Here is a 20,113-nt window from a genome sequence, read left to right as displayed (position 1 = left end):
TACTTTGTGTCCCTACGGTGAATAAGAAGTCTGCGAGTCACAGAGCTTTCTCTTATTGTGCCCCTGTTCTGTGGAATGATCTCCCTGCGTCAATAAAACAATCAGATTCTGTGGAGACTTTCAAGTCCAGACTTAAGACGCACTTATTTTCCCTTTCATATGGCTAGCATACTGGTGCAGTTTTGTTTTACGCTTTTTACTCTTTTAATTCATGTTATTAGTAATTGAAGTGGGCCGCGGCCTTAACTTCACCTAAATTCTGGGTCTTTTAGTGAAGCTTAGGGCTAGCGGCTGGTGATCACCTTAGTATTTCTTCTGTTTTTCTTGTTGATTAATGCTGGCAAATTATACAGTATTTTTTGTCTTTCTGATGCCTGATTCTGTTTTTTCTCTGTTTAAGGTGCAGCTCCATCCAGAGATGGGAGTTGTGTTTGTGTTGGCGATCCTCCTGTCCTGTGCACCAACAGCAGTTCTTGTATATTCGTCCGTGAATTGTTCTGTGAATGATTTCTGTAATTTATGTTTGTAGCATGGCCCAAGCAGAGGGTCACCCCTTTGAGTCTGGTCTGCTTGAGGTTTCTTCCTCACAGGGAGTTTTTCCTTACCACTGTTGCTCTGGGGGTTGGTAAGGTTAGACCTTACCTGTGTGAAGCGCCTTGAGGCAACTCTGTTGTGATTTGGTGCTATATAAAGGAAATAAATTGAAAAATCAGTGTTGATCACGTCACATTTTTCCTCAGTCAATATATTTCTAAAGGTGCTATTGATATAAAATTTTCACAAGATGTTGGGAACAACCCGAGTAATCCACACGTACAATGAAACCAAAACAAAAAAGTACAGAAATTAAGATGTCTGTTATCAAACCAGTTGAGAGTTTCCTTGCTTCTGTGTTTGGGATCATTGTCTTGCTGAAATGTCCACACTCATTTTATCTTCATCATCCTGGTAGAAGGCAGCAGATTTTTACCAAGAATGTCTCTGCACATTTTTCCATTCATCCTTCCTACAATTTTATGAAGTTTTCCAATGTCACCTGCTGAAAAACAGCCCCACATCATGATGTTCCCACTTCCAAACCTCACTGTTGGCTTGGTGTTTTTGGGGTGGTGTGCAGCACCATTTATGGTGTGTGTTATGGCATCCAAAGAGTTCAGTTTTGGTCTCATGTAACCAGATGATATTTTCCCAGTATTACACAGGCTTGTCTAAATGTTATGCAGCAAACTTTAAACGAGCTTCAACATGTTTTTTCTTCAACAATGGAGTCTTGTGTGGTGAGCGTATGTACAACCCATGGCGATCGAGACCATTACTTATTGTTTCTTTGAAACAAATGTTCAGTTTGTTCATGTTTGTTTGTGTGTTTGTTTTATTTCTACTGGATGATCATATAATGTGAAAATGTTGCCAAAATACAGTATCTGCAGATTATTCTGTCATGAGACCTGTATCAAACCTGACTGTCACAAACACATTTACCATCACCACATTTGTGCCAATCAATTTTCAATTCAATTTACTTACTCTTATACATATAAGAGTGGAGGAAGGTGCACACAGGTGGACTACATTCTTTATAATTCTTTCAATTTATTATTAATTCAATAAATGAGGGGGGTTGCATCAGGAAGGGCATCTGGCGTAAAACAAGCCAACCTAACTATGCAGACTCAGAATCAAATTCCCATACCGGATCGGTCGCGGCCCGGGTTAACAACATCCGCCACCAGTGCTATTGCCCAACAGGGTGCCGGTGGAAATTGGGCTACTGCTGGGCGAAGATGACGAAGAAGAGGAGGAAAGCGTTGCCATGAACAGCGGGAGAAGAAGAAAACTAGAAGGGTGGAAATGAGAGTGGGGACTTTGAATGTTGGTAGTATGACTGGTAAAGGGAGAGAGCTGGCTGATATGATGGAGAGGAGAAAAGTAGACATATTGTGTGTGCAAGAGACCAAGTTGAAGGGAAGTAAGAGCAGGAGCATCGGCGGTGGGTACAAGTTGTTGTACCATGGTGAGGACAGGAAGAAAAATGGTGTTGGGGTCATTTTAAAGGAAGAGTATGTTAAAAGTGTGTTGGAGGTTAAGCGAGTGTCTGACAGGGTGATGAGTGTGAAGTTGGAAATTGAAGGGGTGATGATGAATATCATCAGTGCATATGCCCCACAGGTAGGTCGTGAGATGAAGGAGAAAGAAGATTTCTGGAGTGTGTTAGATGAGGTGGTGGAGAGTGTGCCCAAGCATGAAAGAGTGGTGATAGGAGCAGACTTTAATGGGCATGTTGGTGAAGGGAACAGAGGTGATGAGGAAGTAATGGGTAGATATGTTATCAAGGATAGGAATGGGGAAGGACAGATGGTAGTTGATTTTGCAAAAAGGATGGAAATGGCTGTGGTGAATACTTACTTTAAGAAAAGGGAGGAGCACAGGGTAACATAAGAGTGGAGGAAGGTGCACACAGGTGGACTACATTTATAGGAGATGCAAGCTAAAAGAAATCACAGACTGTAAGGTGGTAGCAGGAGAGAGTGTCACTAGACAGCATAGGATTGTTGTTTGTAGGATGACATTAGAGGTAAAGAAGAAGAGAGTGAGAGCTCAACAAAGGATCAGATGGTGGAAGCTGAAGGAGGAAGACTGTTGTGTGAAATTTAGCGAGCAGGTGAGAGAAGCACTGGTTGGAGGGGAAGCAATTTTGGACAACTGGAAAAGTACTGCAGATGTGGTGAGGGAGACAGCTAGGGCAGTACTGGGTATGACATCTGGACAGTGGAAGGAAGACAAGGAGACTTGGTGGTGGAATGAAGAGGTCCAGGAAAGCATAAGGGGAAAGAGGTTGGCGAAAAAGTTTTGGGATAGTCGGAGAGATGAAGAAAGTAGACAGGAGTACAAGGAGATGTGGCGTAAGGCGAAAAGAGAAGTGGCAAAAGCAAAGGAAAAGGCATATTGCGAGCTGTACAAGAAATTGAATAGTAAGGAAGGAGAAAAGGACTTGTACCGATTGGCCAGACAAAGGGACAGAGCTGGAAAGGATGTGCAGCAGGTTAGGGTGGTAAAAGATGCACATGGTAATGTGCTGACAAGTGAGGAGTGTGTGCTGAGAAGGTGGAGGGAATATTTTGAAGAGTTAATGAATAAAGAAAATGAGCGAGAGAAAAGGCTGGATGATGTGGTGAGAGTAAATCAGGAAGTACAAGAGATTAGCAAGGAAGAAGTGAGGGCTGCTATGAAGAGGATGAAGAGTGGAAAGGCAGTTGGTCCAGATGACATTCCAGTGGAGGCATGGAAATGTCTAGGAGAGATGGCAGTAGAGTTTCTAACCAGATTGTTTAATAAAATCTTGGAAAGAAAGATGATGCCTGAGGAGTGGAGACGAAGTGTGCTGGTTCCTATTTTCAAGAACAAGGGTAGGCTGCAGTAACTACAGAGGCATAAAGCTGATCAGCCACAGCATGAAGTTATGGGAAAGAGTAGTAGAAGCTAGGCTTAGAAAACAGGTGAAGATCTGTGAGCAGCCATATGGTTTCATGTCGAGAGAGCACCACAGATGCAATGTTTGCTCTGAGAATACTGTTGGAAAAGTACAGAGAAGGACAGAAAGAGTTACATTGTGTGTTTGTGGACTTAGAAAAAGCTTATGATAGGGTGCCAAGAGAAGAGTTGTGGTATTGTATGAGGAAGTCTGGAGTGGCAGAGAAGTATGTTAGGGTAGTGCAGGACATGTACAAGAATAGTGTGACAGCGGTGAGATGCGCAGTCGGAATGACAGACTCATTCAAGGTGGAGGTGGGATTACACCAAGGATCAGCTCTGAGTCCTTTCTTGTTTGCAGTGGTGATGGACAGGTTGACAGATGAGATCAGACAGGAGTCCCCATGGACTATGATGTTTGCAGATGACATTGTGACCTGTAGTGAGAGTAGAGAGCAAGTTGAGTCTACAACCCCTGGCAAAAATTATGGAATCACTGGCCGCGGAGGATGTTCATTCAGTTGTTTAATTTTGTAGAAAAAAAGCAGATCACAGACATGACACAAAACTAAAGTCATTTCAAATGGCAACTTTCTGGCTTTAGGAAACACTATAAGAAATCAGGAAAAAAAATTGTGGCAGTCAGTAACGGTTACTTTTTTAGACCAAGCAGAGGGAAAAAAATATGGAATCACTCAATTCTGAGGAAAAAAATTATGGAATCATGAAAAACAAAAGAACGCTCCAGCACATCACTAGTATTTTGTTACACCACCTCTGGCTTTTATAACAGCTTGCAGTCTCTGAGGCATGGACTTAATGAGTGACAAACAGTACTCTTCATCAATCTGGCTCCAACTTTCTCTGATTGCTGTTGCCAGATCAGCTTTGCAGGTTGGAGCCTTGTCATAGACCATTTTTTTCAACTTCCACCAAAGATTTTCAATTGGATTAAGATCCGGACTATTTGCAGGCCATGACATTGACCCTATGTGTCTTTTTGCAAGGAATGTTTTCACAGTTTTTGCTCTATGGCAAGATGCGTTATCTTGAAAAATGATTTCATCATCCCCAAACATCCTTTCAATTGATGGGATAAGAAAAGTGTCCAAAATATCAATGTAAACTTGTGCATTTATTGATGATGTAATGACAGCCATCTCCCCAGTGCCTTTACCTGACATGCAGCCCCATATCATCAATGACTGTGGAAATTTACATGTTCTCTTCAGGCAGTCATCTTTATAAATCTCATTGGAACGGCACCAAGCAAAAGTTCCAGCATCATCACCTTGCCCAATGCAGATTTGAGATTCATCACTGAATATGACTGTCATCCACAGTCCACGATTGCTTTTCCTTAGCCCATTGTAACCTTGTTTTTTTCAGTTTAGGTGTTAATGATGGCTTTCGTTTAGCTTTGCTGTATGTAAATTCCATTTCCTTAGGCAGTTTCTTACAGTTCGGTCACAGACGTTGACTCCAGTTTCCTCCCATTCGTTCCTCATTTGTTTTGTTGTGCATTTTCGATTTTTGAGACATATTGCTTTAAGTTTTCTGTCTTGACGCTTTGATGTCTTCCTTGGTCTACCAGTATGTTTGCCTTTAACAACCTTCCCATGTTGTTTGTATTTGGTCCAGAGTTTAGACACAGCTGACTGTGAACAACCAACATCTTTTGCAACATTGCATGATGATTTACCCTCTTTTAAGAGTTTGATAATCCTCTCATTTGTTTCAATTGACATCTCTCGTGTTGGAGCCATGATTCATGTCAGTCCAGTTGGTGCAACAGCTGTCCAAGGTGTGATCACTCCTTTTTAGATGCAGACTGAGCAGATCTGATTTGATGCAGGTGTTAGTTTTGGGGATGAAAATTTACAGGGTGATTCCATAATTTATTCCTCAGAATTGAGTGAGTCCATATTTTTTTTCCCTCTGCTTGGTCTAAAAAAGTAACCGTTACTGACTGCCACAATTATTTTTCCTGATTTCTTATAGTGTTTCTTAAAGCCAGAAAGTTGCCATTTGAAATGACTTCAGTTTTGTGTCATGTCTGTGATCTGCTTTTTTTTTTTTCTACAAAATTAAACAACTGAAAGAACATCCTCCGAGGCCGGTGATTCCATAATTATTGCAAGGGGTTGTAGTCTGGAGAAGTGGAGATATGCTTTGGAGAGAAGGGGAATGAAAGTCAGTAGAAGCAAGACTGAGTACGTGTATGAATGAGAGGGAGCCCAGTGGAATAGTGCAGTTACAAGGAGTAGAAGTGGTGAAAGTAGATGAGTTTAAATATTTGGAGTCAACTGTTCAAAGTAATGGAGAGTGTGGTAGAGATGTGAAGAAGAGAGTGCAGGCAGGGTGGAGTGGGTGGAGAAAGGTGGCAGGAGTGATTTGTGACCGGGAACAGCCGAAAGACAAAGAAGAAGGTAGGGAGGTGCCAGTCCATGAATAATTTTATAGGTTAGTAGCAGAACCTTAAAATCTGATCTCACTGGGACAGGAAGCCAATCACTGCCTTGGGGGGCAGCAGAAATCAAACAAAAGATAGTACCAAAGAGAAGGCAGGGTGTGTCTGTTTGCAGTTAGTGCGTCATTTTGAATAAAAGGTGTGTAACACAGCATGTTGGGTCTTTGAAACAGACTCTGCCTGCTTTATAGACTTAAAGGAATCAATACACTGACGCTTCAGTATTCAGACACTGCTGTCATCGGTGGATTTATTCTGCACCTCAGCCATCATCTGTATCAAACAGTCTCATCCTTGTATTGATTAATTAATTATTAAGATAAAGTAGATTGGCCATGTGTTTGGGCTTGGAGCCATTATTAGAAAGATGAGAAATCAAAAATATGCTTCATGAAGAGGAAAGAAAAAAGCATATGTCGTAACAGTCTATAAATCTCATTTATTTTTGAAGCATGGTGACACTGCTAAATACACTAAGAAGCAAATGAATTAATTTGACTCATTTATAATGCAGACACTGCACTGAGTGAGCAGAAGTTAACAGGCTAATTAATGTTATTGTACGAGGCACAAAGAACTCAAGAGTAAACTGCTTCTTGTCACCACTAAACAGGTAACAAGAAGGAGCTTTAGCTCCATGTCATTTAATATTTTACTGAAAATTAGATAGGTGTTACTTGTCTAAACAGGAAGCAGATGACATCAGTGGGGCGCAGACCCGCCAATACACCACTGACCTTAGCAAAAGCAGCTGCATAACTCAGTGGAGTGTGTTGAAGTGCACATCTGCTTTCCTTAACCCAGAGAAAAATCGGAATAGAAACTTCCAGACGGAATAGAAACTTGTCCAGAATCTGACAATGTTTCGACAGCCACAAAAGATGTCCCTGCAGACACTATGGCTCCTGGATTTAGCTTCATGGTGTCAGTAATGCATTTTTACAAAAAGCTAATGGAGTCATTCAGCAGTGCATATGCATTATAAATGGAACGGTACATGATGTCAGCCATACAATGGGACAAATAATGAATGTTACATACAGTCCACCCATATAGTAAAATGCAAATGGAAAGAATTGATTTAGGTGTTATATGAACATTTTAAAACACTATAGTTAGCCTTAGCCGTGCTGTCCTCCTTATTGTACCCCAGCTGTTCCGCAAAGTGCAAACAAGTTGAGTAGTATGAAGGTAAGGTTATTGCCTCTCCTTATTCAAGAGCATATAAAGGTTGTTCCCTCTGTTTATTCTAGTACATATGAAGGTTATTCCTTCTACTTACTATAGAGCATATGAAGGTTATTCTCTCTTCTTATTCAAGGGCATATGAATGTTATTCTTTCTATTTATTATAGAGCATATGAAGTTTATTCCTTATATTTATTATAGAGCATATGAAGGTTATTCTCTTTCCTTATTCAAGGGCATATGAATGTTGTTCTTTCTATTTATTATAGAGCATATGAAGGTTATGTCCTTAAGACCCTGTCACACATTGATGATTTAGCCTGCGTATGCCAGCCATATTAAAAACACTGGCACACGCTGGGATACGTATAATAAATAAATGCAGTTGTCACACCTTGACAATTAACCAGTGTTCAGGTCGTCTGATGATCACACCAACAGTGATGACGCTTTAAAGAGTTACAACACATTAATCAGGTGTGATCACCCTGATCAGTCGATCAGGTAGTCACCGACAGTGACGGCACAAAGTTTAAATCATCACAGCCCTTCTGTGTGATCAGAGCGCACGACACCGGCATGAGAAATGTACCTGGAGCAGAAAAACCACCGAGGGACTTGCTTTAAAACGTGTGTGAATGAAAGTCATTCTGCATAAGGACCGCAGGTTTCAGCCAGTAAGTAGCCAGAATTAATGGACATATTTAGACTTGTGAGTAAATTACAAGAAAAGTGTGCCAACAATCAGAACTTACCTACAATTTATGTCTTGGGTGTGCAGGACGTATGAGTCACACGCTGGCATGCGTTGAAAATTTTCAGCATGCCCAAACTTTTTTGAGAAGCTCAGCTTATTAGGAGGTACATCAGCAAGCTTCATCGTGCTGTTAACTTATTAAAAAAAACTCACCCTTAACTTATTGGATGTATGCCAGTGTTTTTTAATATGATTGGCATACACTGGCTAAATCGTCAAGGTGTGACAGGGCCTTTATTCAAGATCAAATGAAAGTTATTCTCTCTCCTTACTCATGACCATATGAAGGTCATGCCCCGTCCTCATTCAAGAGCATATGATGGTTATTCTATCTCCTTATTCAAGCGCATATGATGGTTATTCTATCTCCTTATTCAACAGCATGATAGTTATTCTCTTTCCTTATTCAAGAGCATATGATGGTTATTCTTTGTCCTTATTCAAGAGCATATGATGGTTATTCTATCTCCTTATTCAAGAGCATATGATAGTTATTCTTTGTCCTTATTCAAGACCATATGGAGGTCATGCCCCCTCCTTATTCAAGACCATATGATGGTTATGCCCTCTCTTTATTCAAGACCATATGATGGTTATGCCCTCTCTTTATTCAAGACCATATGATGGTTATTCTCTGTCCTTATTCAAGACCATATGATGGTTATTCTCTGTCCTTATTCAAGACCATATGATGATTATTCTCTGTCCTTATTCAAGACCATATGATGGTTATTCTCTGTCCTTATTCAAGACCATATGATGGTTATTCTCTGTCCTTATTCAAGACCATATGATGATTATTTTCTCTCCTTATTCAAGACCATATGATGATTATTTTCTGTCCTTATTCAAGACCATATGGAGGTCAAGCCCTCTCTTATTTAAGACCATATGGAGGTCATGCCCTCTCTTATTTAAGACCATATGGAGGTCATGCCCCCTCCTTATTCAAGACCATATGGAGGGTCATGCCCTCTCTTATTTAAGACCATATGAAGGTCATGCCCCCTCCTTATTCAAGACCATATGGAGGGTCATGCCCCCCCTTATTCAAGACCATATGAAGGTCATGCCCCCTCCTCATTCAAGAGCATATGATAGTTATTCTATCTCCTTATTCAAGAGCATATGATAGTTATTCTCGTTCCTTATTCAAGAACATATAATGGTTATTCTCTTTCCTTATTCAAGACCATATGATGGTTATTCTCTCTCCTTATTCAAGACCATATGATGGTTATTCTCTCTCCTTATTCAAGACCATATGGAGGTCATGCCCCCTCCTTATTCAAGACCATATGATGGTTATTCTATCTCCTTATTCAAGAGCTTATGATGGTTATGCCCTCTCCTTATTCATGGCCAGATGATGGTTATTCTCTCTTCTTATTCAAGACCAGATGATGGTTATTCTCTGTCTTTATTCAAGACCATATGATGATTATTTTCTCTCCTTATTCAAGACCATATGATGGTTATTTTCTCTCCTTATTCAAGACCATATGATGGTTATTTTCTCTCCTTATTCAAGACCATATGGAGGTCATGCCACCTCCTTGTTTAAGACCATATGGAGGGCCATGCCCTCTCCTTATTCAAGACCATATGGAGGGCCATGCCCTCTCCTTATTCAAGACCATATGGAGGGCCATGCCCTCTCCTTATTCAAGACCATATGGAGGGCCATGCCCTCTCCTTATTCAAGACCATATGGAGGGTCATGCCCCCTCCTTATTCAAGACCATATGAAGGTCATGCCCCCTCCTCATTCAAGAGCATATGATGGTTATTCTATCTCCTTATTCAAGAGCATATGATAGTTCTTCTCTTTCCTTATTCAAGAGCATATGATAGTTCTTCTCTTTCCTTATTCAAGAGCATATGATAGTTATTCTCTGTCCTTATTCAAGACCATATGATAGTTATTCTCTGTCCTTATTCAAGACCATATGATGATTATTTTCTCTCCTTATTCAGGACCATATGATGATTATTTTCTCTCCTTATTCAAGACTATATGGAGGGTCATGCCTTCTCCTTATTCAAGACCATATGGAGGGTCATGCCCTCTCCTTATTCAAGACCATATGGAGGGTCATGCCCCCTCCTTATTCAAGACCATATGGAGGGTCATGCCCCCTCCTTATTCAAGACCATATGGAGGGTCATGCCCCCTCCTTATTCAAGACCATATGATGGTTATTCTATCTCCTTATTCAAGAGCTTATGATGGTTATGCCCTCTCCTTATTCAAGAGCTTATGATGGTTATGCCCTCTCCTTATTCATGGCCAGATGATGGTTATTCTCTCTCCTTATTCAACACCATATGATGGTTATTTTCTCTCCTTATTCAAGAGCATATGATGATTATTCTCTCTCCTTATTTAAGACTATATCAAGGTAATGCCCTCTCCTTATTCATCACCATATGATGGTTATTCTTTCATATGTGTGGCATCTTATTCAAGAAGACTTGAGACTAATTGCTGCCAAAGGTGCATCAATGAAGCATTGAGCAAAGGAAGCATCGTTTTTTTATTTTTAATAAATTTGTGGGGTGTTGACTAGAAATTTGAGGGGGGAAAATGAATTTCATCTATTTTGAAATAAGGCTGTAACATAACAAAAATGTGGAAAAAGTGAAGTGCTGTGAATACTTTCCACTGTATATAGTAAATAAATTGTAAAATCATAAATCCTAAAAGTATAATCTGGTGTATTCTGACGCCTTTATTAAAGGTGTCAGATTGCACCATTTTTCTTCTTTTCTTTGAATGGGGCATGCCCCCAGACACCCCTCCAGAGACTTCTTGCTTGCAGCGCTCATTTTTGTGTCTTTTTAGTGAGGCTGGAGCTTGCAGCATCTTCCTGTAGACCTGCAATGGAAAACAAGGACCTGCATTTGTGATTGATGGCCCAATTATTTGGATAAAATATCTGTAATCTGACTGTATTTTTCATGGTCACTTAATATGGTATTATTATATCGTCTTGTTCTTAAACCAATTTTTGTGTGTTTGTGTTGGGTGTAGTGTGTGCAGTGAAGCTGTAGCATACTTCTTGGCTCTGACCTCAGAGAGCCACAGAGAGGCGTGGACCAACCTGCTGCTGCTCTTCCTAACCAAGGTGCTAAAGATCAGTGATGAACGGGTAAGGAACTGTAACACTCCATCATGCATTTCTGGACAAAAACAGTTGTTCTTGATGACATCTGTGCATCCCCCCCATCTCAAACGAGCAGTCTGATTCAGAAAGAGTCAGCATATGGCATTGAATGATTGACAGGGTGTCTAATTTTATCAAATCAAATCAATTTTATTTATATAGCGCCAAATCACAACAAACAGTTGCCCCAAGGTGCTTTATATTGTAAGGCAAAGCCATACAGTAATTACGGAAAAACCCCAACGGTCAAAACGACCCCCTGTGAGCAAGCACTTGGCGACAGTGGGAAGGAAAAACTCCCTTTTAACAGGAAGAAACCTCCAGCAGAACCAGGCTCAGGGAGGGGCAGTCTTCTGATGGGACTGGTTGGAGCTGAGGGAGAGAACCAGGAAAAAGACATGCTGTGGAGGGGAGCAGAGATCAATCACTAATGATTAAATGCAGAGTGGTGCATACAGAGCAAAAAGAGAAAGAAACACTTAGTGCATCATGGGAACCCCCCAGCAGTCTAAGTCTATAGCAGCATAACTAAGGGATGGTTCAGGGTCACCTGATCCAGCCCTAACTATAAGCTTTAGCAAAAAGGAAAGTTTTAAGCCTAATCTTAAAAGTAGAGAGGGTGTCTGTCTCCCTGATCCGAATTGGGAGCTGGTTCCAGAGGAGAGGAGCCTGAAAGCTGAAGGCTCTGCCTCCCATTCTACTCTTACAAACCCTAGGAACTACAAGTAAGCCTGCAGTCTGAGAGCGAAGCGCTCTATTGGGTTGATATGGTATTATGAGGTCCGTAAGATAAGATGGGACCTGATTATTCAAAACCTTATAAGTAAGAAGAAGAATTTTAAATTCTATTCTAGAATTAACAGGAAGCCAATGAAGAGAAGCCAATATGGGTGAAATATGCTCTCTCCTTCTAGTCCCTGTCAGTACTCTAGCTGCAGCATTTTGAATTAACTGAAGGCTTTTCAGGGAACTTTTAGGACAACCTGATAATAATGAATTACAGTAGTCCAGCCTAGGTGGAAATAAATGCATGAATTAGTTTTTCAGCATCACTCTGAGACAAGACTTTTCTAATTTTAGAGATATTGCGCAAATCTTTTTTATCAGGTTTATTTCAGCTAACATCTTTCAAACATCTTCCAAAGGCAAGAGGTGAAACAGATTTAGGTTGTGCATTAAAATACTTGACTTTATTGGTTGTAAACACAAAAATGCACATACACACAAATGGCTTCAATGCTAAATGGTGTCATCTTGGGATTTAACAAATAAGAAGGGTCTATAATGAGGATAAACTGATTAGACACTGGTTAACTTTGATGCAGTAGATTAACCCAGAAATCAACTTTGTGTTGCTTATGTAATGTTCTATAAAACATCTACTTCCTGCCAAACAGAGCTACCTGATGGATGTCTGGGCTTGTTGTAGAAAATAATCTTACCACTTGCATCAGAGAAATTAAGAACAGCTATGGTTGAATTTACAGTTAGATACATAAGTATTTGGACAGTGACACAATTTTTGCCATTTTTACTCTGTACATCACCACAGTGTAGCTGAAATGACACAGTCAAGTTGTACTTATAGAGTTTTAATTTTAAAATTATAGTTTAAAAATGGCATTAGTGGTTAAAAATTGCAGCCATTTTTACAGGTCATAAATAACTGGATAAACTAAATATACAAAGAAACAAGACCCCTCCAGATCCTGAGGTCGTTGGTGCATATCTCTAGATTTCATAGATGATGAGCGGTTATGACTCCTCTGAGTGGGACATCGGTCTGATGCAGGATAATGCCCCCGCTGAGGCCACTACCCATTTAGAGCTGGATGGACTGGGACAATAGGACACCATAGTCTCCTTTGAACCCTGCGTCATATCGCAGGATCTGACCACTTACGGGGACTTTTGCTGCCGTAGCGCAATATATACACAGCATAACTATACACGGATAAATGGTGTACTGTTTTGTTTTAGGTTGCAATCAGTGAAGCAGTTGTGAAAATTTTTTTCCAGTTCCCAGTGGAGAAGAGAAAATTAAAGCAAGTGGGAGATGTTGTGTCGGCAAGTGTTAGCCTACACAGCTAACCAGAGTAGCTCCGTTCTCTCGCCTGCAAAACTGCTCGACATGTCTGTGCTCCGGGTCATGAACAAACCACAACTGCATCCCACTGCATCGTCACTTTTTCTTGCATTTTCACTGTTTGCATGTAATTTGCCCAAAAACCCATTGAAAATCCCGTTTTTTTTTCCCCCAGAAGTAGAGAAATTACGTCATATACATCATAATTTACCCCTTTAGTGCCCGCCGTCAAACGAGACTTGGTGCCCAGTTGTGATTGTCTTGTTGTCCAAGGACACAGACAGGTTAGCGTGAGTAGGATTCAGACCCAGGTCTACATACGAGGTCTGTCCAAAAAGTAACAGACCTTTTTATTTTTTTCAAAAACTATATGGATTTGAATCACGTGTGATTACATCAGCCAAGCTTGAACCTTCGTGCGCATGCGTGAGTTTTTCCACGCCTGTCGGTTGCGTCATTCGCCTGTGGGCAGGCTTTGAGTGAGCACTGGTCCACCCCTCCCGTCGGATTTCTTTTGTCTGAGAACTTGCTGAGAGACTGCCGCTTTGCTCCATGAAATTTTTTCAGAAACTGTTAGAGACAGGCAGTTGGAAACCATTTGATAGATTCAGTTGGATATCGGTGAAGATTCTGTCGGCGTCACGCGGATTATGGACTGTTAAAACCTTTTTAAAGACGGCCCACAGCGGCCGAGCAGCCATTCGACAGGCTGGATCGACCAGATCATTTCTAAACTGAACGCTGTGTTGATCCGGGACATCATGTGACTACCACAGAAATGGCAACAGAGCTGGACATAGCACTTTTGCGGCACATTCCACTGTTACAGGAGATTTTGTAATGAAAGACATGCGGAGGATTTCGCGCGTCGGCACAAAGCAGCTCAGGATGCGCAGCAAAAAAAAAACACCTCCATGTTGGAAACCATTCAGAAGATTCAGATGGCTTTCGATGGCTTTCAGTCGAGTGAGTATCCGAGAAATTGTGTAACAGCTGGACATGCCCCAACATGTCCTGTGAGACTTCCAAGACGGAGGTTTTTTTTTTGCTGCGCGTCCTGAGCTGCTTCGTGCCGACGCGCGAAATCCTCTGCACGTTTTTCATTACAAAATCTCCTGTAACAGTGGAATGTGCCGCAAAAGTGCTATGTCCAGCTCTGTTGCCATTTCTGTGGTAGCCACATGATGTCCCGGATCAACACAGCATTCAGTTTAGAAATGATCTGGTCGATCCAGCCTGTTGAATGGCCGCGCCGCGCGCCCTCCACCGCTGTGGGCCATCTTTAAAAAGGTTTTAACAGTCCATAATCCATGTGACGCCGACAGAAGCTTCACCGATATCCAGCAGAATCTATCAAATGGTTTCCAACTGCCTGTCTCTAACAGTTTCTGAAAAAAATTTCATGGAGCAAAGCGGCAGCCTCTCAGCAAGTTCTCAGACAAAAGAAATCCGACGGGAGGGGTGGACCAGTGCTCACTCAAAGCCTGCCCACAGGCAAATGGCACAACCGACAGGCGTGGAAAAACTCACGCATGCGCACGAAGGTTCAAGCTTGGCTGATGTAATCACACGTGATTCAAATCCATATAGTTTTTGAAAAAATAAAATGGTCCGTTACTTTTTGGACAGACCTCGTATTGTCAGACCACATCATGAGCTACTGAGCTACCTGCTCTATATATCTGTAGCCTTGGTGCTAGCAGAACTGCATTATTTTTAATTAAAAAGCATCACTTTCCCAATTAGTTGTATTTTATTATTTTGTTTATTTTGTTAAGACAAGTCAGGAGTTGTATGCTTGAACATTGCCAAGACACTGAATATGTCTTGGACTATATATTAATGCAATATTTTTGTTTAACCCCTTGAAATAAAGCTTAAAGTCTGCACTGCATCAGTCTGAATTGACTGATTAATTTAATCTCTATTGTGATGTCACAGAGGTAAAATTATGTAAATTCTCACTGTCCAGATATTTATGGACCTGACTATCAGATGGATCATCACGTTAACCTGTGTGTAAGACTAAAATGTTTTTTGTTTTTTTCTGTGTAATGTGAATATTTGTCCCGCCCTCCCTGTCATGTTCTCTAGTTTAAGGCTCACGCGTCCAGGTACTACCCTCTGCTGTGTGACATCATGCAGTTCGACCTGATTCCTGAGCTCCGGGCTGTTTTACGAAAGTTTTACTTGCGCATCGGACTGGTCTTTCACATTGCACAGTTGACTGAGCGTCAGCCAGCACATGGTGAGCTGGAAACTGACACGGAGTTGGGGGAGGAGGCTGGGGAGGAGGCCCAGTGATGCTGTAGCAGCATCAGCGGGGACGCCTCCATCTCAGATTTGTATTGTGTTGCTCTGTATCGCCTCAGGGCCCAACCAGTGGTTTATGCTTGACATGTACGACTATCAGTCAGCTGTCCACAAACACCCGCCTGCACCCCGTGACCTCATCAGCTCACAAACATACTCATAATGATAAAAGGTTTAATGAACTGCAGACACTTACCACACCCACATCCTAGACTCATTCAGAAGGAACGTGTTTCAAAAACTGTGCTTCTTACTGTATATTTAAACCTTAACGAATGAATGATTTCAATAAGATGCAAAAAGACATTCAGTAAAAATGACGTATGATGTCTGTCATTAATGACAGTAATTTTTTGTTTGTTTGTTTGACTGTTTGTTTTTATTTTATTTTTCCTGCACCACACATGGTATCATTAGTATAGACGACCTCCTGGATGAAACTAAATGTACATATCTGCCACTGTGTAATATAATCTTATAACACTAGTGCTTGTTAATTTTTTTTCCTCCCCCTCTTCTGAATTTGTTGCACTTGACCTCTTTGTTTGGATGCACTGGAGATTTTAATTTTGTGATAATTTATTCGACTGTACCCTCTCATGCAGAAACAGTATGATTTGTAACTGAACACATGGAAAGTGAAGGGTTAAATTATTGCGTTTTATATGTTCCTTCGGTTTTTAACTGCAATAGCTGGCAACTGGAAGAGAAGAAAGTGATGTGATGCTGCAGCTTCTTTTGAGTCTTTTCTTATGTTTGAGTTTAGTTTTCACCCGTGTATGAAATCAAGTTAATATATTTAACATTTTTTGTTTGTTTGTGTTCTTTACTTTTGGGGGAAAGTTGTATGTATAGGGAGGATGAAACTTGTTAGCTGTACTTTAAGTATGAATGGGATACATTCCTGCTCATGGATGTAGAAAACAAAATGTATATGATACAGCAATGTAAAGTTTTCTATGTTGCAAAAAAAGATTATGTACAACTTTCTGTACAATACATTGTCTGGCATTCTAATCAGGTTCTAGGTCAATAAAGTTTTGGAACTTGGTTGATTTGACATAATGGTTAAAATGACTTTTACATTTTACATTGCATATGCTGACCTTTAAACCTCAGTAATGAGTCTGGACATAAGTGTTGCAATGTTGGTTGTTAAATCTATCTGTAGTATGTAATACTTGCTGAACATAATTGTGTATATTTATGGTACATGCTACTTTTTTACAAAGCAATTTAAAGCGGCCTTATTTTGCACCTTTTAAGCAAGGTGTCTTAAAAACATTCAAGTGTGGAATTGAAAATGAGTAATGAGGTGATGTCTTAAACCAGTCTTCTAAACCTGTAGTGTCTTTAGTGCCATCTAGTGGTGAGTTTGCAGACTGCATTATATCTACACCAGTCAGCATTACATTTCCCTTAATGTTTTTTCACTTCTTTGGTACTGGGATTCATGTTTCCTTGCTTTTTGTGTTCAAGCAATTTGTCTGATCCTCCATTTCACAAAAATGAGGGTTCTCTAACTTGTCCACCTGCATTAACAGCCAGTCAACTGTGTACAAGCGGCGCTCACTGATTACTCTTTAATTTTTCTTTTGACCTCCACCCAAGGTGAAAAAAGGTGAAAAGCAGGGTAAGTATGATCCGTTTGGGATACTGTAGGAACATGAGGCTGCAACATGCTGGCCTTGTTGAAGTAGCACGCTCATATGTGGGTATGAAGAGCTCATTTTACGCTTATTAAAACATCAATTCATTGTTGGGGGTAATTACACACTAATGAACAGATGGTTTTGAATGCTATGTTCAATTTCTGCTAATAACCCGAATTCCTACACACTAGCTTTAAGAAGTGATCTGATTCTGTGCCTGATGCTACAAATGGGGAAAAAGCTGCTGGTGGCCATGCCCCCTGTCCAGTACCTCCACCTGCCTTGTTGACTTTGACCCGTTCTGCAGGTTCCCACAGCTTTACCCATCCTCCGCTGTTTCACCACGTTTGTAATCTCATCAGATGGAGTTCAATGGTTCACAGCTGACTGACAAGCTCAGGCAAAGAACTGCTCAAAGGAGCTGACCCACAGTGACAGCAGTCACCTGTCAAGGTGGTGCCTTCACTTGCCATGACTGAACTTGTACAAGGTGCTTCAGTTCCTCTTGAAGCAGATTGAGAGTCAACAGATCACAGATGTTTTTCATACTCTGACTCTTCCAGCAAGGATCAAAACTAAGATCCAGGCTTTCAATGATATCTAGCACATCAGTTTGCGATTTAAATGCTGGACTTGTAGAGAAAAGCTAACAGTCTTGAAGTTGCTGGAAAGAAGTCTGGCACTTCAGTGCCTGTTCAGGAAAACAAAGCTCAAAGTCTTTTGTGGTTAAGGGCCCATTCTGAAGTGAAGTGGCTGCTGCTGCCCAGTGTAGTCGTTTCTCAAGTGTTGGGTTTGAGACCAGAGGATCCTCTGTTCAAATCCCAGCCTGACTGGACTCATTAAGGGCCCTTGGGCATGGTCCTTAATCCCCGAGTTGCTCCTGGTGTGGCTCCTGGCGTGCCTTGCATGGCAGCAGCCTGACATCGAGGTGAATGTGAGACAGTATTGTGTAAAGCGTTTTGAGCGTCTGATGCAGATGGGAAAGTGCTATATAAATGCAGCCCATTTACCATTACAGAGTTTGTGTCTTCAACGCAGGTTGATGTAGCTCTGTAGAGGCTGACACACTGGTGGAGCCTGATTTTTGGCGACTGACTTACTGTAGGACGTAATTTAACTTTCGGCATTGGAGAGTGAGTGCATTGGTAGCACACTCTACAGTAGCTTGATGGAGCTGATCAACTTTACATTTGATACGTCACGTTGTTGTTGTTCTTCATTCGGCTGCTCCCGGTTTTGTTTGGGATCGCCACAGTGGATACAGCCAGATCCGCCTTGGTAATTGGCGCAAGTTTTACGCTGGATGCTCTTCCTGTGCAACTCCACTTTTACCTGGAGAAACACACACAGCCGCTGGTGTTCCAAAGAGGTCTCCCATCCAAGTACTAACCAGATCCTGTTCTGCACAACTTCTGAGATCTGACGGGATCAGGCTGACACAGACCCGACCGGCTGTACATTTGAGACGTCATGTGACGGAGCCAAAATAAACTTGACATAACTCTGATAGTCATTTGCTACTGGTGTGTCACCGAGACCATTTCTGTATAGGCCTTCACATTTCTTCATATTTCTACATGCCCAAGGAATCCAGAGGAGGTGGTGCTTCCAGTCGACCCTCAGACATTGGCCAGCAGAGGCTGGCAGAGGTGAATTGTGCAGATGACGTGCCGTTAACGGAAATCAACTCTTGATGGCATTTTAACATGAACGTTGAAGATTTTAAGCATGTTGAAATATATATATATATACACACACACACACACACACACAGTCACTGGCCACTTTATTAGATACATCCAGTGAGGCAAATAAGTATTTGACACTGTCGATTTTGCAAGTTCTACCACCAACAACGAATGGAGAGGTCTGTAATTTTTTTTATCATAGGTACACTTCAACTGTAAGACAGAATCTACATGAAAAAAAAATTCTGAATATCACATTATATGATTTTTAAATGATTTCTTTGGATTTTATTGCATGAAATAAGTACTTGATACAGTAGAAAAACAGAACTCCGCCCTTTTATTTCCTTTTAATTATGTATTTTTTAAATGCCAGGCTCTGCTATTACACGATGGCGCCATGCCAGATTGTGTGGCGTGGGGCAATCAGTCTGTGCCAGGGTCTGCTATGGGTTACTGTGGACTTTACACCCTCTGGTGGCCATTTTTGGCCAATGAAAAAAATCGCCGAGCTCAATACAAATACATGTCATTTGATCACTTTACAAAGGGGTTAGACTCGTCAATGATGTCAATTTAATGTACAATTCGCCCTATTGACGTTTCAAATCCCGCAAAACCTCGGAGCGGTCGCTGCGCTGCGAGATCTCAGTAACATTGAGAACTGCACTGAGACGCTTTGATCACGCTGTATTTTAACCGCTGTACACGAACAACACCATTAACATCGCAACATAAAGCTATTTTTATACTGTGCCTAAAACTCATGAATATATTCTCTGGGTTTATAGACGTTATTGCGTTTGTTTTATGTAAACGTGAGAATCACAGGCTGTCTCTCCGTTATTTTCAATGGGAGCTGCTGTGAGCTCCGCTCGCTTCCTGATCATGTCGTTCTGGGCAAAGTGAGGTTTGCTCTTTAACGTCTTGATTACTGTCCTTTACAACACTGTTTGTCCTCTTTGTTCCAGACTAATATATATAATATGTCTGAATAATATATATATAATATGTCTTTTTACTGTCAAAATACGTGGAATATTACAGGGGAAAACTGTAAAATGGCAACTTTAATAGACCGTAAAATGCAAAACAGTATATTACTGTTGTAGAAACATTGAAGTAAGAAACAGCACAAAACCACTTTTTTTTTTTTACTGTCAAAATGCATAGAATATTACAGGGGAAAACTGTAAAATGCAAAATAGTACTGTACAGTAGTTACTGTAGTCATAACATTGAAATACCCTAAATCAAGAAACAGCACAAAACTATTTTTTACTGTCAAAACATGTGGAATATTACAGGGGAAAACTGTAAA

General features: G+C 40.9%; 1 protein-coding gene and 1 long non-coding RNA gene across 3 annotated transcripts in view; both read left to right on the top strand.

Moving 5' to 3' along the window:
* The window catches only part of arfgef1 (ADP-ribosylation factor guanine nucleotide-exchange factor 1 (brefeldin A-inhibited)), a 197,198-nt gene extending 180,686 nt beyond the window's left edge, over positions 1-16,512 (top strand). The window contains exons 39-40 of one of the 2 annotated variants that reach the window (XM_034169775.1): positions 10,921-11,038; positions 15,234-16,512. In XM_034169775.1, the coding sequence (XP_034025666.1) occupies positions 10,921-11,038; positions 15,234-15,443 (328 nt within the window). In that variant the 3' untranslated portion in view covers positions 15,444-16,512. The remainder of the gene's footprint in view (positions 1-10,920; positions 11,039-15,233) is intronic. The other variant, XM_034169783.1, reaches the window with a different exon arrangement.
* LOC117510178 lies at positions 887-6,070 on the top strand. The gene is made up of 3 exons (XR_004560641.1): positions 887-1,495; positions 2,356-2,358; positions 5,979-6,070. It is a non-coding gene; the product is annotated as an uncharacterized LOC117510178 (long non-coding RNA).
* Positions 16,513-20,113: the final 3,601 nt, after the last annotated feature.

Source organism: Thalassophryne amazonica, chromosome 1 (assembly GCF_902500255.1).
Source record: "Thalassophryne amazonica chromosome 1, fThaAma1.1, whole genome shotgun sequence".
Taxonomy (NCBI): domain Eukaryota; kingdom Metazoa; phylum Chordata; class Actinopteri; order Batrachoidiformes; family Batrachoididae; genus Thalassophryne; species Thalassophryne amazonica.
This window is presented reverse-complemented; position numbering and strand designations above follow the sequence as displayed.